General features: G+C 38.4%; 1 protein-coding gene across 14 annotated transcripts in view; it reads right to left on the bottom strand.

The window, feature by feature from the left end:
* epb41l3a (erythrocyte membrane protein band 4.1-like 3a) overlaps positions 1–19,543 on the bottom strand; it is a 292,145-nt gene that overhangs the window by 55,464 nt on the left and 217,138 nt on the right. For 10 of the 14 annotated variants that reach the window (XM_039754817.1, XM_039754815.1, XM_039754816.1 and 7 more), the window contains 5 exons: positions 16,280–16,367; positions 13,746–13,898; positions 11,714–11,811; positions 1,063–1,238; positions 320–549 (listed from right to left, as the gene is read on the bottom strand). In XM_039754817.1, coding sequence (XP_039610751.1) covers positions 320–549; positions 1,063–1,238; positions 11,714–11,811; positions 13,746–13,898; positions 16,280–16,367 — 745 coding nt within the window. The remainder of the gene's footprint in view (positions 1–319; positions 550–1,062; positions 1,239–11,713; positions 11,812–13,745; positions 13,899–16,279; positions 16,368–19,543) is intronic. The other 4 variants (XM_039754814.1, XM_039754826.1, XM_039754820.1 and 1 more) reach the window with 1 other exon arrangement.

Genomic DNA, 19,543 nt, shown 5'->3' with positions numbered 1-19,543 from the left:
TTAAATATACTGTACTATCGTATTCAACTAAAATCATGTAACAGTATTTTTGTACAAGTAAGACACAAATTTTCTTAAGCTAACAATGCTTCCTTTAAAAGGCTTTTAGATCTGGTGTAAAAACATCAATTTTTTTCCTGAAATCTCCATCCACTCTGACATTTCATACCACACTATACTGTTGCAGTGGCTGCAGGATACATAAATAAAATTTAAAAGGACTTTAAATGGCACTTTCTTAATGCTTTTCTGCAAACTTTACAACAAAGGCTGATTAAAAAAAGGAGTACATTGTTTTCTATAAGCAACAGATTTGTACCTTTGCCTCATTTCTGACTGGTGAAACTGGTGCTGGCTCAGGGATATCCTCTTCTATTATTTTAACTTCCTCTTCTTCTGCCTTTTCTTCTTCTGCTTTCTTTTCAGGTGTTACAGTGGTGATAAGGTCCCCAGACGTGATGCCTTTCATTGTTCCATATTGGGCTGTGCCCATCTCTGAAGCGGACATGGAATCCTTCATGAATATTTCGTGGTTTTCACTCACTGAGGCTAAATTGCAGAGAAATATTGGAATACCAAGACTAATGATATTCTAAATTTAAACCTACTGATAAGGGTTCCTGAATTGATATAAATTCCAAATATTTCAAGATGCACTTTTAAATCATCTTTACTTATATCTTGAACATAACCTTACTCAATATATTAGTTATTTTCGAAAATACAGGAAGCTACTTTGCTTTCATTCTGGTTGTCTGTTATAAACAGCAACTATTCTATTTTATTCTAAATGTTTGTGTATAAGTGAGATAAGGCAAACTTTAATAGAAATGTATTTCTTCTGCACTGTGCATGGAATTATATGCCTTTTTTAATTACCACAACCAACCTTAGTATCAGTGTTCTTTACATTTCTTCTAATTAAATTAATACCACTGGCCCATATCTCATTACTTACATCTTACTTTAACTTCTTTAACTTGCAGCTGATAAGCATAAAGTGACTCATTATTCAATAAAAATGATTACAGCTTTGATTAAATATTAACTAATCATACTCACCACCATCCAGACTTCGAGACATTGTATAACGCTTGCTAGAGGAACGTTCAAAATAGGGTGCTGGCCGAACTATTTGAGAACTGGCTCTTCGGGTCTGAGCTTGAGTTCTCCCACTGTAGCGGAACTTGGAACCTAATGTAAGAAATTTCTTTGGTGGAGCTTCTGGGGAAACCAATCTAATTGAAAACAAAATATATATATTTAAGTTTGTAATTTAAGTATCCCAAATATTTTTTGTTGCTCCACAACAGTATAAACTAGTAAGAAGTTGTTGCTTTAAAATCTTAAAACTTTACATAACCAATAAAAAACAAGCAATGTTAATTATGTTAGTAATATAAAAGTAAGCACCTTTTTTTACATATAGTTTGGAAAGCAAAGCTACTGAATATAAAAGATCTTTGAAGTATTTCACTAGGGATGCTCTGAGTTATCGGTCTCAGACCAGAATCAGCCAATTTTCACTATTAAAAAAAAAAAAAAAGACTTAATAGGTGATCAGTAAAAAGGCCTATCACCAAAACCAATGTCAGCCCCTGCTTTACTAAGCTTTACAGTAATTTAGTTGCTGTGCTCCTTTACAATAGGTCAGACCTGGGCATTTTACGGCCCGCTGACTACCTTTGACCGGCCCGCGTTAATATATCAGCTAACGTTAAAAAAAGAAAAATTGACGTAGAATGTAGAGTTCTTAACAAGGCGTAGACTTCTAAATGTTTATTTGCTGAAATCAAAGATAAAACTGTGTGCTTAGTGTGTGGAGAACATAGCAGTGTTTAAGGAATACAATTTGAATCGCCATTACAAGAGTAAACATGGAGAAAAATACAAGAATTTCACTGATGCAAAGCGGGCATGAGCATGGAAGATTTGCTAGCTAAACTGCAAAAGCAACAAGGATTTTTTTACAAAGCTCCACTTATCCAGGGATGCAGCCATCATGACCAGCTTTGTAGTATCCCTCAAAATTGCAAGATACGGTAAGCCATTCTCTGATGGGGAGTTTATCAAAGACTGTTTGGTGGAGTCTTCAGTGCTAATATGCCCTCTCGAGGCGCACCGTAACAAGGCGGGTCAAGAACATCGCAGAGAATTTGGCGCTTCAACTGCAAAAGAAAATGGACAATTTTGTCTTGTTTTCCTTGGCTCTGGACGAGAGCTGTGGCATCCGTGATACAGCCCAGTTACTTATCTTTGTACGTAGATCAACGAAAGACTTTCAGATGACGGAGGTGCTGGCAGCTATGCGCCCATTGAAAGGGACTACAACAGGGAGTGATTTGTTCACAGAGGTAAACGCATCCATAGACACACTGGGACTAAAATAGGACAAACTGGTAGGTGTTACAACCGATGGCTGTCCAAATCTGACGGGGAAAGATGTTGGGACTTTTGAGGCAGATGCAAGGTGAAGTGACTGAAATTAACCCAGAACAGAAATTGATATTTTTACATTGTATCATTCTTCATCAGGAGATGTTGTGCATGTCATTGCTAAAAATTAGCCATGTTGTTGATGTTGTAACTAAAATAGTTAATTTCATCAGGGCAAGAGTACTGAATCACAGACAGTTTGTTTCACAGTTAGAGGAGCATGAAAGTGAATATACTGACACAGGCTACCAGACAGCTGTGAGATGGAAAGTCTTGGCAAGGTGCTTAAAAGAGTATGGGACCTGAGAGCAGAGATTCAGGAGTTTTGTGAAAAGAAAGACAAGGACATTCCAGGGCTCTCAAATACACACTGGATTGAAGATCTGGCCTTTGCTGTTATTGTGACTGCACTAATGAATGGACTAAATACCAAGCTGCAAGGCAAGGGCCTCTTTGCACATGAAATGTACAGCTTGGTGACAGCTTTCATGAGAAAGTTGAAGTTTCTTGAAGTCAAATAGAGGGCAACATTCTCACTCACATGCCAGCACTGAATGAAGTCGCACTATCAGTTGACCACCTCCACAAATATTCATCCATGTTAGGGACACTGCATGGTGAGTTTTCAAGAAGATTTGAAGACTTCAAAACAGTTGAGAGTGAAATGCACATGATTTCTTCTCCCTTTACGTAGAGTGTGGATAATGCACTCAGTGATGTCCAGCTTGAACTCATTGATCTGCAGTCTGATAATCTACTGGCAGAACATTTTAACTCGGTAACACTGGTAGAGTTTTATTCCTCTCTCAAAGAGGAAATCTTCCCACACTTGAGGAGGCATGCTCAAAGGATGTTGGTTCTCTTTGGATCCACCTACATCTGTGAACAAACATTCTCAGTGATAAAGTTTAACAAATCCAGATATAGATGCTCTCTCAGTGATGATCACTTGTGTGCTGTCCTTCGCCTATCCACCTCATATATTCAACCTGAATTCAGTGCACTTGTTCAAGCCCCAAACAGGCTAGATTTCTCTCAATGAACACCAAAAGAACTGAGGTAAATTAATGTGATGTTGGTCTTTGAAAACTAGTTAATAAAGTTATGATGCTATTTTTTAAATGCTGCAAAAAATTTACATTTTCTAAATTGTTTTTATAAATGTTGCTTAAATAGTGCAATAATTCTGTGCTCCACACTTGTTACGGTTTACTGCGGTTTATCAATGTAAGTTGATGCTGCAATTTTATGTTAAGTTATGATGCTAGTTTTTTTAAACATTGCAAAAGTTAAAATTTTCTAAACTGTTTTTGTGATTGTTCATTAAATAGAATTTTATATATATATATATATATATATATACTTTATAGATATATATATGCCTTTCTTCCCAAATTACTGCACAAACCCCAAACACACACAGGCCTTTCCGCCTCCACTCTCTTCTGCCTTGTCCTCCTTCCACCCGACTCTAGCCCTGAATGAATGGAGATGGCCCCTTTTAAACAGTCCCCGGATGAGCCCCAGGTGTTCCTGGCATTCTTCCTCTGGCCACGCCCCAGCGTGGCGGAAGTGCTGGCTGTCCTCCCGGCAGCTCTCCAGGTGCCGTCCTAAATCTTCCCCCTAGCACTTCCTGGTGTGGCGGAAGTGCTGGGGTAACAGGTCCCAAGGCATGGGGGCGCCTCCTGGCGGTGACCACGGGCCCCTACAGGGCGGAGCTTCCATGCCCTGTACCCGTGGCCCCCAGAGCAACCAGGAAGGCGGCCCCACATGATCCATGGTGGGCTCTGACCCTCTTCCGTCCCTCACGGCGTCCCGGCCGGGTCGTTGCCCCTGGCATCCCTGAATATATATATATATATATATATATATATATATATATATATATATATATATATATATATATATACATATGTACAGGTGCTGGTCATAAAATTAAAATTAGAAACGTAGGTTTCACTTTTTGAATGGAATTACTGAAATAAATCAACTTTGTCATGATATTCTAATTTTATGACCAGCACCTGTATATCTATACTAAAAAAAGGCAAAGCCCTCACTGACTCACTCATCACTAATTCTCCAACTTCCCGTGTAGGTAGAAGGCTGAAATTTGGCAGGCTCATTCCTTACAGCTTACTTACAAAAGTTAGGCGGGTTTAATTTCGAAATTCTACGCGTAACGGTCATAACTGGAACCTACTTATGTACACATATATATGGCCATAGCCTGGAGTTCGGTCGCCGTGTGAGGCGGAGTTGCATCCCTCATCGTCACGCCTCCCACGTAATTGAGTGCCTGCCCATATAAGGTCGTCCGTCGGCAGCAATCCAATAGACACGCTGCCGCTAAATATTCGTGGGTGAAGGATTGTGCTTATGCAAACGAAGATGAGATAGTCAGGGATAGACTAGTGTTTGGCACAAACTCAATGAAAGTGGGAGAGAAACTTTTAAGTGCCAGGTCTTAACTAACATTAAATAAAGCTGTGGACATGGCAAGATTGCACGAGATAGCACAAGCACAGCTGAGAACCTTCGATGCATGTACTCCGAGCGGCTCATGTGAACTGACTGTGAACGCAGTACGCAGAGAACAAGGAAGAGCTCCAAGGAGCGCTGAAAAAAAAAACGCATTACACAATTAAGAAGGCTGCAAAAGAATATGAAGCGAGTGACAAATACAAGCATATTCATAAGTGCAGCTACTGCAGAAACAAAGCACGGTGTAAACCTTAAGTTTAAATTAAGTTCATAGACAGGCTGCCGCTGGCGTTTGTCATCCCTACGATGAATATGATATTTTCGTGAGATACAAGTTTAATGAGAAGACGCAGGGTATAAACGAGACTTTTGATCACTTTGTAACGAAGTTAAAAATTGCTGTAACAGAGTTAAAATTGCTGGTGAAGGTCTGTACTTATGCAAACGAAGATGAGATGGTCAGGGATAGAATACTGTTTAGCACAAACTCAGCAAAAGTGAGAGAGAAACTTTTAAGTGCCGGGTCTGAGCTAACATTAAATAAAGCTGTAGACATTGCAACATCGCACGAGATAGCACAAGCACAGCTGAGAACCTTCAATGCATGTACTCCGAGCGGCTCACGTGAACTAACTTTGCAGGACTGGGAAAGGTAAACCCATGCATGCAGTGTGTGATGTCTCAGATAAAGAGGAAGACGAGCTGTTTATTGATGCAGTAAGAAAGGAACAACCCTCTGAAGCTGAACAAGCCTTTGTAGACATATCAATAGGAAAGCAAGGTGTAAAGCTTAAGTTTAAATTAAGTTCATAGACACGCTGGCGCTAAATATTTGCAGGAAATCCACAACGTAATACTGGGAATGCCTGTTAAACATCTTAAGATTCACGAGTACCAATTTGGGTAGTGAAAACTTCAATGAATGAAACCTGTTATCTTTACAACGGTTGACAAACACGGAATATAACTTGAACACAACACATCCTCCAAATACGAACCTGATTTAAAGAAATAATGATAATCAAATCCTTGATGACAGCAACACTCATAACAGTGACAAAACAATTACATTGACAATCATGTTATGTTATTTTTAAAATGTTTCCTTTTCTTTTTCATAAGTTCTTTAACACACTACTTCTCCGCTGCGAAGCACGGGTATTTTGCTAGTTAATAATAAGCAGGGTATAAGAGTTTAGTGCATTTATACATAACAGCAGACAAAATTATAATAAAAAGAGGCATTATCCAGTATTCATAAAATTTCCAGTGTATTTTTATATTGTCTATTATAAAAAAAATCTTGGGAGGGAGACTAGAGAGACGAGACGTGATCTTCTCAGAAGACAATTTGATGTCCTGCGAGAGACACATTAACACTGCGAGACAAGTAAATGAGATAACATTTAAAACAAGTTCACGGACATCAAACCTAGCAGTTGTTGGAATGCTTTTGGAAGACACACTTTATGTGCTCCCAGCACTTAAAACAACAACAAGCATGAAGAAGAACACAGAGCTTGCCAGCAGCAGCAGGCCAACAGATGATCCGACCACTTCTCCTTAGCATGCGTTCAGCTCCCCCCACTTCACAACGTGAGCGGCAGAGATGCAAAGTGACAAAAGGACAGCTGCTTGTACAGGCCTTTAAAGATTGACACGCAGCGCAACAAGCAGAAAACACAGCTTGCCAGCAGCAACAAGCCAACAGATGATCCGACCACCTCTCCTTAGCGTGGATTCAAACCCCCCCCACCACCTTCACAACACGAGCGGCAGAGACAAGAAGTAGCAAAAGGACAGCTGCTGTACAGGCTTTTAAATGATCGATGAGCAGTACCACAAACAAAAGACACAGCTCCCAGCAGCAGAAAGACAGCAGCTGATCCGATGACATCTCCTTAGTGTTGCTTCTGCCAACCCACCCAACTTTACAACACGAACAGCGTTATACGTCCTGCAAGAAAGAGATTTAACCACACCCGGGGCCAGCAATAAAGGACAAGTATTGTTTTTACAAAAGTTTTAAAGTAAAAGTAAAAATAATGCATATGTAACAATTCCCATGAAAATAACAATCTCTTTAAATTGTATATTCGGTAAACAAAACCTGGGGGTGGGCGAGGGAAGCGAGCAGGGGGCAGAGCCCCCTAGTAATATTAAAAAAAAGTCATACACCTTTCATTCAGGTCTTAATGTGCATTGTGGGTACATGCATAATTGTTTCAAAACAACAGCTCACTGAACACACTAGTCTGGTGACTAGACATCCTATATTTCATTGAACAGTCCTGTGAATCAGTCAACACACACCGATAAAGTAGCAAAATGTCCCATACTTCCTAGAATATTGCTGTGAATTATTGCAAAGTCAAGTGTCCTAACTCAGTGGTTTTCAAACCGCTCTGTGCTCTTGCACACAATGCCATTATAACTGTACAATGATGCACTACCTTCACTAATCATCACTCACATGAATTCTATTAAAAATAGATGCAATTATGTCCATAACTATTTGGACTGTGACACAATTTTCATAATTTTGGCTCTGTACGCCACCCCAATGCATCTAGAATAAAGCAATCGTTACGTGCGTGATTGAAATGAAGACTGTCAACTTTAATTTAAGGAGTTTACCAAAAATATTGCATGAGCCATTTAGGAATGACAGCCATTTTTCTGCATAGCCCCCACTATTTCCAGGGGCTCAAAACTACATGGACATTTGATTGACAGGCTTTTTCATAGCCAGGTGGAAGCAGTTCCCTCATTACTTCATTAACTGGTAATCAAATCTGGAACTGATTTCAATTGTAAAATTTGCATTTGTAAGCTGTCGCTGTGAGCTCTATATATGAGGACCAAAGAGCTGTCTATACAAGTAAAAACAGTCAATAAGCTAAGAAAACAAAAGAAACCCTTTAGAGACAGAGAGAGAACAGAAACACGAGAAGCAGTTAAATCAACCACTTGGTACATTCTTTAAAGAAGGAATGCACTGGTAAACTCAGCAACACCAGAAGGTCTGGAAAACCACAGAAGACAACTGTGCTAGATGATTGCAGAATTCTTTCCTTGGTGAAGAAGAATCCCTTAACAACATTTAGCCATATCAAGAACACTCTCCAGGAGGTAGACCTATCACTGCCAAAGTCTACAATCAAGAGAAAACTTAATGAAAGTAAATATAGAGGGTTTACCTTAAACTGCAAACCGCTGGTAAACCTCAAGAAAAAGAAGGACAGATTAGACTTTGCTAGAAAATATTTTTTAAAAGCCTGTCCAGTTCTGGAACAATTTTTTCCTTTGGACAAAGGAAACTAAGATCAATAAATATCAGAATGTTAGAAAGAGAAGAGTATGATTAATAGAAGAAACAGCTCATGATTTGATGAATACCACATCATCTGTGAAACATGGTGGAGGCAGTTTTATGGGATGATCATGCATGGTTGCAAATGGAAGTCAGTCACTAGTGTTTATTAATAATATCACTACTGGCAGAAGTAGCAGGATGAATACTGAAGTGTACAGGGCTGTACTATCTGTTCATATTCAGCCAAATGCTGCAAACTTGATAGGATAACATTACACAGTATAGATGGACAATGTGCCAAAACATACTGTGACAGCAAACTAAGTAATTTTCAAGGCAAAGAAATGGAATATTCTTCAATGTTCAAGTCAATCAACTTGCCTCAACCCAAAAGGACAAACATTTCACTTTGTTGAAAACAAAACTGATGGCAGAAAGTCCAACGAACAAGCAGCAACTAAAGACAAGAGCACAGCAAAGTATCACCAGGTGTGGAAACCCAGCACTTGGAGATGGCCATGAGTTCCAGAGTTCAGGCAGTAATTGACTGTAAAGGATTTTCAACCAAATTTTGAAAATGACCATTATATTTCTGATAATGTTAAATTGTCTAAATGCATTTGAGCCCTGGAAATAGGAGAACCGTGTATAAAAATGTCTGTATTTTCTAAACAGCTAATACAATGTTTGTTAAACACTTTGAATTAAAGCTGGAAGTCTATACTTAATCACATCTTGATTGCTTTGTTTCAAATTCACTATAGTAGTGTAAAGAACCAAAATTAGGGAACTTCTGTCATTGTCTAAATGCTTACAGACCTGACTATAAGAACTAATTGATCTGTTATCCCATAACTGCAAAGTCATTGCCCATATGAATGATAGACGGCATTTTTAACTATGAAAAAAATGTGTAAACTAAAAATAGTCATATGATAGAAAGAGACCAGCTCAGCACATCCAGCTAAGAAAGAACATACTACTTTTGTAAATTACAGTGCAACTGCTAGTGATGCTATCAATAACATGGCTGAATGGTTTTGTTATTAAAATTTTAAAGTGGTATGTTTCCTTTTTTGATGTCACTGCTTGTGTGACATATGCAATGCATTGTTTATGGTGCACTAATAATGCAGAGTATATCAGTACTTGTATGACTGACTCCTTTTAGTTCTGTGCAGCTATTGTATTTGGTGTACACTGTTGACATGGCTAAAATATACAACCCCAATTCCAATGAAGATGGGACATTGCGTAAAATGTAAATAAAAACAGAATACAATGATTTGTAAATCCTTTACAACCTATATTCAATTGAATACACTACGAAGACAAGATATTGAATGTTCAAACTGATAAACTTTATTGTTGTTTTGCAAATCTTCACTCATTTTGAATTTGATGTGATTCTGGATATACAGTCCAGAGATCCGCACATTGAATGGGAATGTAAAGATAGTCCTGGACGGGTTCAGGAGCGCTCCTTTCTCTGCAGGAGGGCCATGAATCCACTTACAGTCCTCATGTACACAGGCAGATGGCAGACAATCCAGACGCACAAAACGATCCAGGACAAAATTAATAAGTACAGGTAACCCAAAAGAAGGCAGGCAGACAAGAACACAAATTACAAAAACTTTTTTTTTGCTTTTGGTCACCGCCCCCTTTTTAAAAGCTGCGATGACATCCTTTGACCCCAACAGCCCCAGCAACCTGAGCAGAAGACCAATCAGAGCCACTGCAGGGACTTGCACTTTCAAATTCTATTGGCTACTTCACCATCCCAAGCCGCGTTTTCCAATACAGTTGGTTCCTGGTTTCGCGAACTCTGAACCGCGACTTCGTGGGGGTCTACTGTATTTACCAGAAATCTAATTTTTTCAATTAACCCAGATGCTATTGAATATATGAGCAGATATGACGCATATCAGTCAAAGATGAGACATTGCAAGCATATATCTGGCAACTGTAAGGTGAAGAGTACGCAAATACAAATCCCGGCAAATCTTACCAACATTATTTGTGGGCAAATTTAGCACAAAATTAAAGCTTCTACAGAAAATGAATGGAAAGAAGACTAAATGCCATGCATTTCAAATTAAAACCATCATCAAACGTCTTCTTGTAAATCATTTAACAAATGGAAAAAGGACAACAAAAAATTATGTGGATATTACATAATTTGTAACATCATACTGTATATATCTATTGAGGGAAACAGCCGGAACACAAACAGGTAGACATTGTTTAAGCACCCAACACACGTTTATTTACAATATTTACACAGATTACGCACAAACAACCCAGTGCCGCAGCACCAATCACACCAAAGTCCAGGCCTTTTCAAAGTGCCTTTGCCTCTTCAGGTCCGCCTCCTCTCCTCCAAGACTCTGTCCACTTCCACCCGACTCCAGCCATCGAATGGAGGGAGGCGGCCCGTTTTATACACACCTGGATGAGGTCCAGGTGCCTCCCGATAACCTTCCGCCGGCCTCCCCAGGTGTGGGGGAAGTGTCGGCTGTGCACCTGGAAGAACTCCAGGTGTCCCTGGTCTTCTTCCCCCCAGCACCTCCAGGTGAGGCGGAAGTGCTGAGGGCCAGGGCTCCTCAGGCATCCGGGTGTCCCCTGGCGGTGACCACGGGCCCCTATAGGGTTGAGCTTCTAAGCTCTGTTCCTGTGGTCCCCAAAGCCACCAGGGTAGTCGCCCCCTTGTGGTCTGTAGGAGGCGTAATCCCTCTTCCGGTTCTTCTGGTCGTCCCGGCTGCGTACCACCCCCAGCCACTCGCCACACTATATACTCTTTTGCTCGGCAACCCTCCTGGCCTGTGCTATGCGCCAGCCACTTCACGTCTCTGCTGCTCGTGTTGTGAATAGAGGGGCTAAACACACCCCAAGAAGATGCAGTTGCTCCTCTTAAACAGTGATACAATGGGAAACAAATAGTTTTTTTTTTTTTTTACCTCTTCTTTGCTCGATCAACGGCTGGCTTGCTGCTGCTGCTGCCGTGCCGCGTGATCTGCATCTCACACAGCGATTCAAACATTTAAAAGCCTGTACAGCAGCTGTCTTTGTCATCTACTCTTTGTCTTTCATTTTATGGCACAAAGCCTCATCTCACGGGACGTGAGTTCTGGATATTTATTATTTTATAATTTAAAAGTGGAATAATAATCTGAAAATCTAACAGCATCACATTAAAGTTTGATTATTTCTGAAAAGAATGATACCAAACATATATAGGTTTTAAAATAAGGCAGATTTAAAGCATGACAAAAAATGTGACACAAAATTGTTGCACTTTTAGGCTTAGGATTTTATATATATATATATATATATATATATATATATATATATATATATATATATATATATATATATAGAGAGAGAGTATAGAGTATATATAATACATATATATATATATATATATATATATTTATACACACACACACATCACATCGCAATTTAAGTGTTACACACCTGAAAAATGTATGATGTTCCACACACACTTTCCACAGCCGTTTAGCGGCACGATGATTTGGCAATTTAAAACCAATGGTGCTTTCAAATTGTTCAAACTGGACAAAAAAAAAAAAAGAATATTATATATATTATAATGACTGAATACTGACTAAACTTCTAATTCTATGATAGTCATCAGAATTGAGACAATTACAAAGTAACATTAATTTTTTATACATATTTTAATATTGAAAATTGGGAAAATATCATGTTAGCAGGTCATAAGGCAGCCATAAATTCATAAAAAATATAAAAATGACTTAATTTAGTCATGCTGTGTTAACATAAAGTATTTTGTTTTAACAATACAGTATATGAGAGTGTGATAGCATAAAAAATTGCAAAATGCTATCAACTTTACATTTTCTATAGTTCACCGATCCATATAAGCAAAACAAAACTCACCAAAAATGCCTATTCATCGGCATCAGATGTCTTAGTAACAAGGTGGACAAGTTTATATATCAAAGATGTAAAAGCATCTTTAGGGTGGTAGTTCAAGGACAGTTTGATATTGAAAAGCATGCAATCCCAAAAAAGAAACATTCCTGTCTCTTTCCCTCCAAGTTTATGCACGAAGCATAAAGCACATCATGATGCCCTAGAATACACCTAGTCTGAAACAGAAACTGCTATACTCTAACTGTACACCCAAGTTGGAAAAATATTTATTTCCCATGGAAAACACAGGGATATCCTCACTGTAAACATGTGTTGCACCCAGTGCTGTTGGGATTTGTTCTAGCCTCTTGTGACTCTAAATTGGATTAACATAAAATTCTTAGACTTGCATACGTTATGTAGTCAATGATTTACCATAATGCAACCAGACTAATACCTTAATTAAAAATAAATGAGGCTGTGTCCTAACCAAAAATTAAGTTGCTAGTAGCCACCCTACTAATGAAAGGCTACAAGTACTGTATACAGTCAATTCACTAATCAAGAAGTAAAATGAATGGCAGAAGCACCATTTTACTTGTAACATTTTATCTCAAGTGTCATGTTAGAAGTCCCTTGGGATGTATGGAGATTGTGGATGTACAGTTATTTGATTAATGGATGTATATCATTAACTTGATAATTGCATGTATTTAAAACATGCTTCAAATACTTTTAGAGTTTTCTAAACAGTCTATAAAGTTAATGTTCCATCATGTGTTCTTCTTAGCAGAGACTTAATTTCTTTGTAATCCGCAAAAGTAGATGTTCACCTCTTACAAGGTACTCTTTTATGCTGGCAATACAGTATGTCCCATAACCACAACAACATAGGCTGTTGAACAAAAATGTACTCTACAGATGAGCATAAAGCTGTGGGATTAGTACAAAGAAAAGAGTTAACTGCAGCTGGAGGTGCCAATTGCACAAATTCAATATTATTACTCACAAGTCAGCACCGTTAGTAATTTGAATAGCCTTCTGTTCACACAGATAACAAAAAATACTAGCAATGTCATACTAACCATGAGCATTATTTTGCCACTTTCTACTCAATACAACCTCCTGGAAGTCCACAATCATGTCTGAGTGTCTGTGCTGAAATTGTGTAATCTAGTGGTTCTCACTGTTGGTTTTGGGAAATATTAAAGTATGTTAATTTTAATTTTTTTTTGTTATTTTTCTATCATGATCATAAAACAATATATTGTTACAGTACTAGGTGTGAAGATCATGTCTGCTTTGGTGCACAGGATGACAAGATAACAAATATCTGCCCTTATGAAGAATACATTTCACATTAAAAAGGTTGTCTGTCTTTCACTACAAATCCAGTGGGTAAAGTCTGGAATCTTTCTAATTGTATCATTCTATTAAAAGCAGTACAATGCAAAATGTCAATTCTATACCTTCTGGACACTTCTTAAAAGCATTACAGATTAAGAGTGCATATCTGAACAAGATCTTTCATTTTTTTTATTTAGACCTTATTTACTTTACTTTATGTTCCAAATATGTTAGGAGAAAATAATAAGTACATGACACTTACCTCCCCAGGTCGGATTTTAATGTAAAAGTTATTTCTTTTGTATGAAATTTTGAGTACTTTGGGCCAAGCAAATCTATTAATTCTTAATCTATCACGGTATATCAGTAGCCCACTGGCACAAACACCTAACATGATTTCAACTCCTTCAGAATCCTGGAAAATAAAAAAATAATTCAAGTGTACATTAACTAGTAATATCCTTTTTTCCTCTGTGTCACAAAAAGGCACTAAAAATCAGAAGCAATTATAAATGGTAGATATGTAGCTACATAATACATACACTCACCTAAAGGATTATTAGGAACACCATACTAATACGGTGTTAGACCCCCTTTCGCCTTCAGAACTGCCTTAATTCTAAGTGGCATTGATTCAACAAGGTGCTGAAAGCATTCTTTAGAAATGTTGGCCCATATTGATAGGATAGCATCTTGCAGTTGATGGAGATTTGTGGGATGCACATCCAGGGCACGAAGCTCCCGTTCCACCACATCCCAAAGATGCTCTATTGGGTTGAGATCTGGTGACTGTGGGGACCATTTTAGTACAGTGAACTCATTGTCATGTTCAAGAAACCAATTTGAAATGATTCGAGCTTTGTGACATGGTGCATTATCCTGCTGGAAGTAGCCATCAGAGGATGGGTACATGGTGGTCATGAAGGGATGGACATGGTCAGAAACAATGCTCAGGTAGCCCGTGGCATTTAAACGATGCCCAATTGGCACTAAGGGGCCTAAAGTGTGCCAAAAAACATCCCCCACACCATTACACCACCACCACCAGCCTGCACAGTGGTAACAAGGCATGATGGATCCATGTTCTCATTCTGTTTACGCCATATTCTGACTCTACCACTTGAATGTCTCAACAGAAATCGAGACTCATCAGACCAGGCAACATTTTTCCAGTCTTCAACTGTCCAATTTGGTGAGCTTGTGCAAATTGTAGCCTCTTTTTCCTATTTGTAGTGGAGATGAGTGGTACCCGGTGGGGTCTTCTGCTGTTGTAGCCCATCCGCTTCAAGGTTGTGCGTGTTGTGGCTTCACAAATGCTTTGCTGCATACCTCGGTTGTAACAAGTGGTTATTTCAGCCAAAGTTGCTCTTCTATCAGCTTGAATCAGTCGGCCCATTCTCCTCTGACCTCTAGCATCAACAAGGCATTTTCGACCACAGGACTGCCGCATACTGGATGTTTTTCCCTTTTCTTACCATTCTTTGTAAACCCTAGAAATGGTTGTGCGTGAAAATCCCAGTAACTGTGCAGATTGTGAAATACTCAGACCGGCCCGTCTGTCACCAACAACCATGCCACGCTCAAAATTGCTTAAATCACCTTTCTTTCCCATTCTGACATTCAGTTTGGAGTTCAGGAGATTGTCTTGACCAGGACCACACCCCTAAATGCTTTGAAGCAACTGCCATGCGATTGGTTGATTAGATAAATGCATTAATGAGAAATTGAACAGGTGTTCCTAGTAATCCTTTAGGTGAGTGTATATAGAAGGTATTTTTAATGTAGTATTGCAAATAATATTATTCAAAATTAGAATTTATTGATTGTTAGAGTTGAAGGTTTGTTTGATATGTTACATGTTACACATGTAACAAAAGGTTATTACTAACAGTGTTCATAACATACATTATTTAATAATAGTACATTGTTCACTGTTTAATATTTTGTATGAGATAAGTCTTTTGTCCTATAATATCTATAACACAATTAAATTATGGCTATGGGAGTACTTTAATTTCCAAAGACTAGGACATGAATTACAGTACCTTGCCAAAGTATTCAAATTTCTCTAAATGTACTAAAAAATAAATCCTCCATCAAATTTTGCCTGTGATATTTTCTTTTTGAAGCAATAAAATTCTAATTTTATTTTTAATGCTATAAAAAGTAAAATATGTTTTATTCTTTAAGTGTTTAACGATAAAACAGCTATACTTCATAGGGCAAACTTCAGCAGCAATTAAAGCTTAAAGTGTTTTGGGATATGTATGTACCAGCATTTCATACTTCTCAGGAGTAATTTTGGCCCATTCTTCATGTCAGATTTGCTCTAGCCTGTTTAGGTTAATCAGAAGATCCTTGTACTTCACATTTTTCAAATAGAGACACAGATTCTTTATTGGATTGACATCAGTGCTTTGACTGGGTCATTGTATGACATTCACCTTTTTGTATTCGAACAACTCCAATTGCATTAGCTTTGTATTGCTAAGATTTTAAATATGCTTCAGTTTTGTTTAACAGAGTTGTCTTTGCATGTAATTTACACCATTCACTCTTTCTTCTATTTTGTCTGGATCACCAGTTCTTGCTGGTATATATATATTACACACACACGTAATATACATACTGTATACACATTTTGAAAAAATTTTTGCACTCCAAACATCCTTCCCATCTAAACACCTTTCACTCAATGACTGTTATATATGCAGTTTATTTAGATCCATTGTATAGATTTCTTCATATTTCTGGTAATAAGTCCAAACATAATTGATTACTAAAGGGCTAACTTACCCTAGCATGATGTAAATCAACTCCATACATAGACAGCTTTTTGGCATTTTCCAAGAAAAGCATTTCTGCTTCAGCCGGTGTCATTCCTCTACAAAACACAAAAACACAAAGAAATAATCAAACATTTTTAAGTTACTTTTCTGCTAATACTAAGACACAGCAAACATGTCCTAGTGGATGTACTTTTTGATCTAAAAAAGCCTCTTCAATGGCTAAATAAACAAGAAAAATTCTGGGGGTTTTAATTCAACAAAACAAGGATGGTTTACAGTCCACTCTTCATTACACATAGCATAACAATTATTATACATTTATTCTGAGTTCTCATTACAAAAATAGGTAAACATGCAATTAGAATAACAATGAAAAGTACCCTAAACTAATACAAAATACATCTTGCATAACTGTGCTTTAATGTTTTAAACAATCACCAGATCATAATGCACATCTTCTTCTTCTTCTTTCGGGGTTGCCACAGTTTATTATCTTTTCCCATATCTTCAGATCATAATGCATATAATTTCCAAAAATCTACCATTACACATATAATTATTATCCTAAATAATTTATATTTTGTGTGAAAATAGAAATGACTTCACATTCATTTGCAGTTACTATTGATTTATTTATGGATCTAAGTCTAATCTTTGGACAATTAAGCCTTTTAAATGAGTAGCTGTTGAACAACAGCATTCTAAAACTAAATTACACACTGTGTGGTTGTAGTTTTTCTCAATGTGTCAAAATCAAATCCGCAACATGAATATGCACTCCATTTCAATGTATTTTACACATTGGATTGAATTTATTTTTGGATCTTCCTATTTAATACTGAGCACACACTTTTTTGAAGGTAATTTGTTGCAAAATTTTTACCTACTTAAAACTAGAAACAACAGTTATTCAAGCAAAGATTTATTTTTCAAACAGAGTTAAACAAGAATGAAAAAGAAATCCTCACAAATGAAAGGTGACACATTCATCATTGAAATGAAATTAAAAAAATGTTATGTACAGTGGAACCTCGGTTCACGACCATAATTCGTTCCAGAACTTTGGTCGTAAACCGAGTTGGTCGTGAACCGAAGCAGTTTCCCCCATAGTATTGTATGTAAATACAATTAATCCATTCCAGACAGTACAAACTGTATGTAAATATGTAAATATATGTAAAGATTAAGCACAAATATAGTTAATTACACCATAGAATGCACAGTGTAATAGTAAACTAATGTAAAAACGTTGAATAACACTGACACAAAACACCCAGGCTCCCTGCTCAGCTATAGGAGCTGGTTCGCTCGCGCTCCCTCCCTCCCTCAGCTACAGGAGCAGGCTGGCTGACGCTCTCTCTCTGTAGCGCGCGCGCGCGCGCGCACACACACACACACACACACACACACACACACACACACACACACACACCACACCCTATCCTCCCCCCCCATCCCTTCCCTGTCAGTTGCCCCCTCTCTCTCTGCGCTTGCTGGCTCACGCTCTCTAATCTCTCTGTAGCACGTGTCGCAGCATTTTTTAAAATGAGTTTTAAGCACAGCAGAAAAAAACGAACATTAAAACAAATGCGAAGTGCAGTGCATGCAAACACCAACTCGCAAGCAACCAAAAATGAAAGATTGCAGTAGATCATGCTATTAAACTTAAAGCCTGATCACTGTAAACACTGTTTTTAAAATGAGTTTTAAGCACAGCGGAAAAAAGGAACATTTGAAAAAAGAATAAAAGTAACATTGCAACAAATCGCTATGAACCGAAAAATTAACTTTTGAAAATCCGTAATACAAAACCACCAAGAAAACTAACCTTGCATGAGTCGAGTTCTGGCATGAAGTGTTTTCCTTCAGGTGTTTTCTCTTTTGTGATTTCTTGGGTTTCTGGTGCTTTTAGCTGGTAGGAGTGAAAGCCTCATGCAGCCATTCCAAAAACAAACTCCTTGTGACCCAATCCTTCGTGTTTGCGCCCCACATTACTGGCAGTCTGGCTTTGTTTACATTGTGCTGTTTGAAAGCACGAGGGTTCTCAGATTGGTAAATGAGTAAACTGGTAAACAGTTTTTCCACCTCTTGTAATTTCTTTCTTTAGTTCGATTTCAATTTTCTTCAAAACTTTTTTCACTTGCTTAGAAGTCAATGGAAGGAGAACAATGAACAGAGCTCTTGCAGCCACGCGGCTTGCTAGCTTGCTTTCTCTCTCTCTCTTTCTCTCTCAGCACGTACAGCCTGCAGATAGGCAGGCAAACACGCAGCAATCTCCTCCTCCCCCTCCCCAGCAGACACGTGGAATTGGGGGATGGTTGGCTTGAACTTACTGGCTGCAGATAGGCAGGCAAACAGTGCAGCAATCTCCTCCTCCTCCCCCCCTCCCTCCCCAGCAGGCACATGCTCGCCGCGCTTGGCGCTCTCTCTCTCTCTCTCAGCTCAGCACAGCTCAGGCAGGCAGGCAAGGGAAACTGGCTTGTTCAGATACCGAAAGTGCGTGGTTGTAAACCGAGGCAAAAGTTTGGCGAGCTTTTTGGTCGTGGAACCGAAGTTGTATGCGGAACGGGACGTTCGTGAACCGAGGTTCCACTGTACTGTGTAAAAAACTGCACATTTAACACTAGAATTACCAGAGCCTACGAAAAAATTCGTAATTCCGTCCCACTTTAAACTGCTTCTTAAATCCCTTCACACCTCTCCGCCAGCGTCCTTTGTTCTCTAAATGTGCTGATAAAGAGAAGCTCGGAGCAGCCGGCTATTCCATCCCCCACCAATTTAGAACGTGCACGAACTTCTCTCAGCTCATGCCTTGATTGAGTATCTGGGAGTGAAGTGGAGTTTTAGAGTGAAATAATAGATCGTTGTTTGGAACACACGCATTTCATGTCTGTTCCGTTTCTACAGTAATCTGTGTCAACACATTGTTAAAACAGAAACTTTTTTTATATTCTAGTAGTAGATGACAAAATGTAGGCATAAACTATATAATGTATGAAGCCTGAAGTCCAAATAGCAAAGAAACATTTTCACAAGAATAACACAATTGCACTTTTATTCAAACATATAACTGCAGAAAAAAACCCGCCTTAACATGCGACATTGACACCAGTTTACTATAACTGACTCCGTGGTTCAATAGATACAGCCCCCGCTTGGGAATCAAGGGTCACGGGTTCGATCCTGCGCCTCCCTTTGAGAAGTAAACTGTTCTTAGTCTTACTGTTTTAGAATAAAACATACATTTGATTTCAGTCTGTAACAGCCGGTG

Source organism: Polypterus senegalus, chromosome 5, assembly GCF_016835505.1.
Source record: "Polypterus senegalus isolate Bchr_013 chromosome 5, ASM1683550v1, whole genome shotgun sequence".
Lineage (NCBI taxonomy): Eukaryota > Metazoa > Chordata > Cladistia > Polypteriformes > Polypteridae > Polypterus > Polypterus senegalus.
The sequence above is the reverse complement of the archived record's forward strand: the minus strand, read 5'-3'. Positions and strand labels throughout refer to the sequence as shown.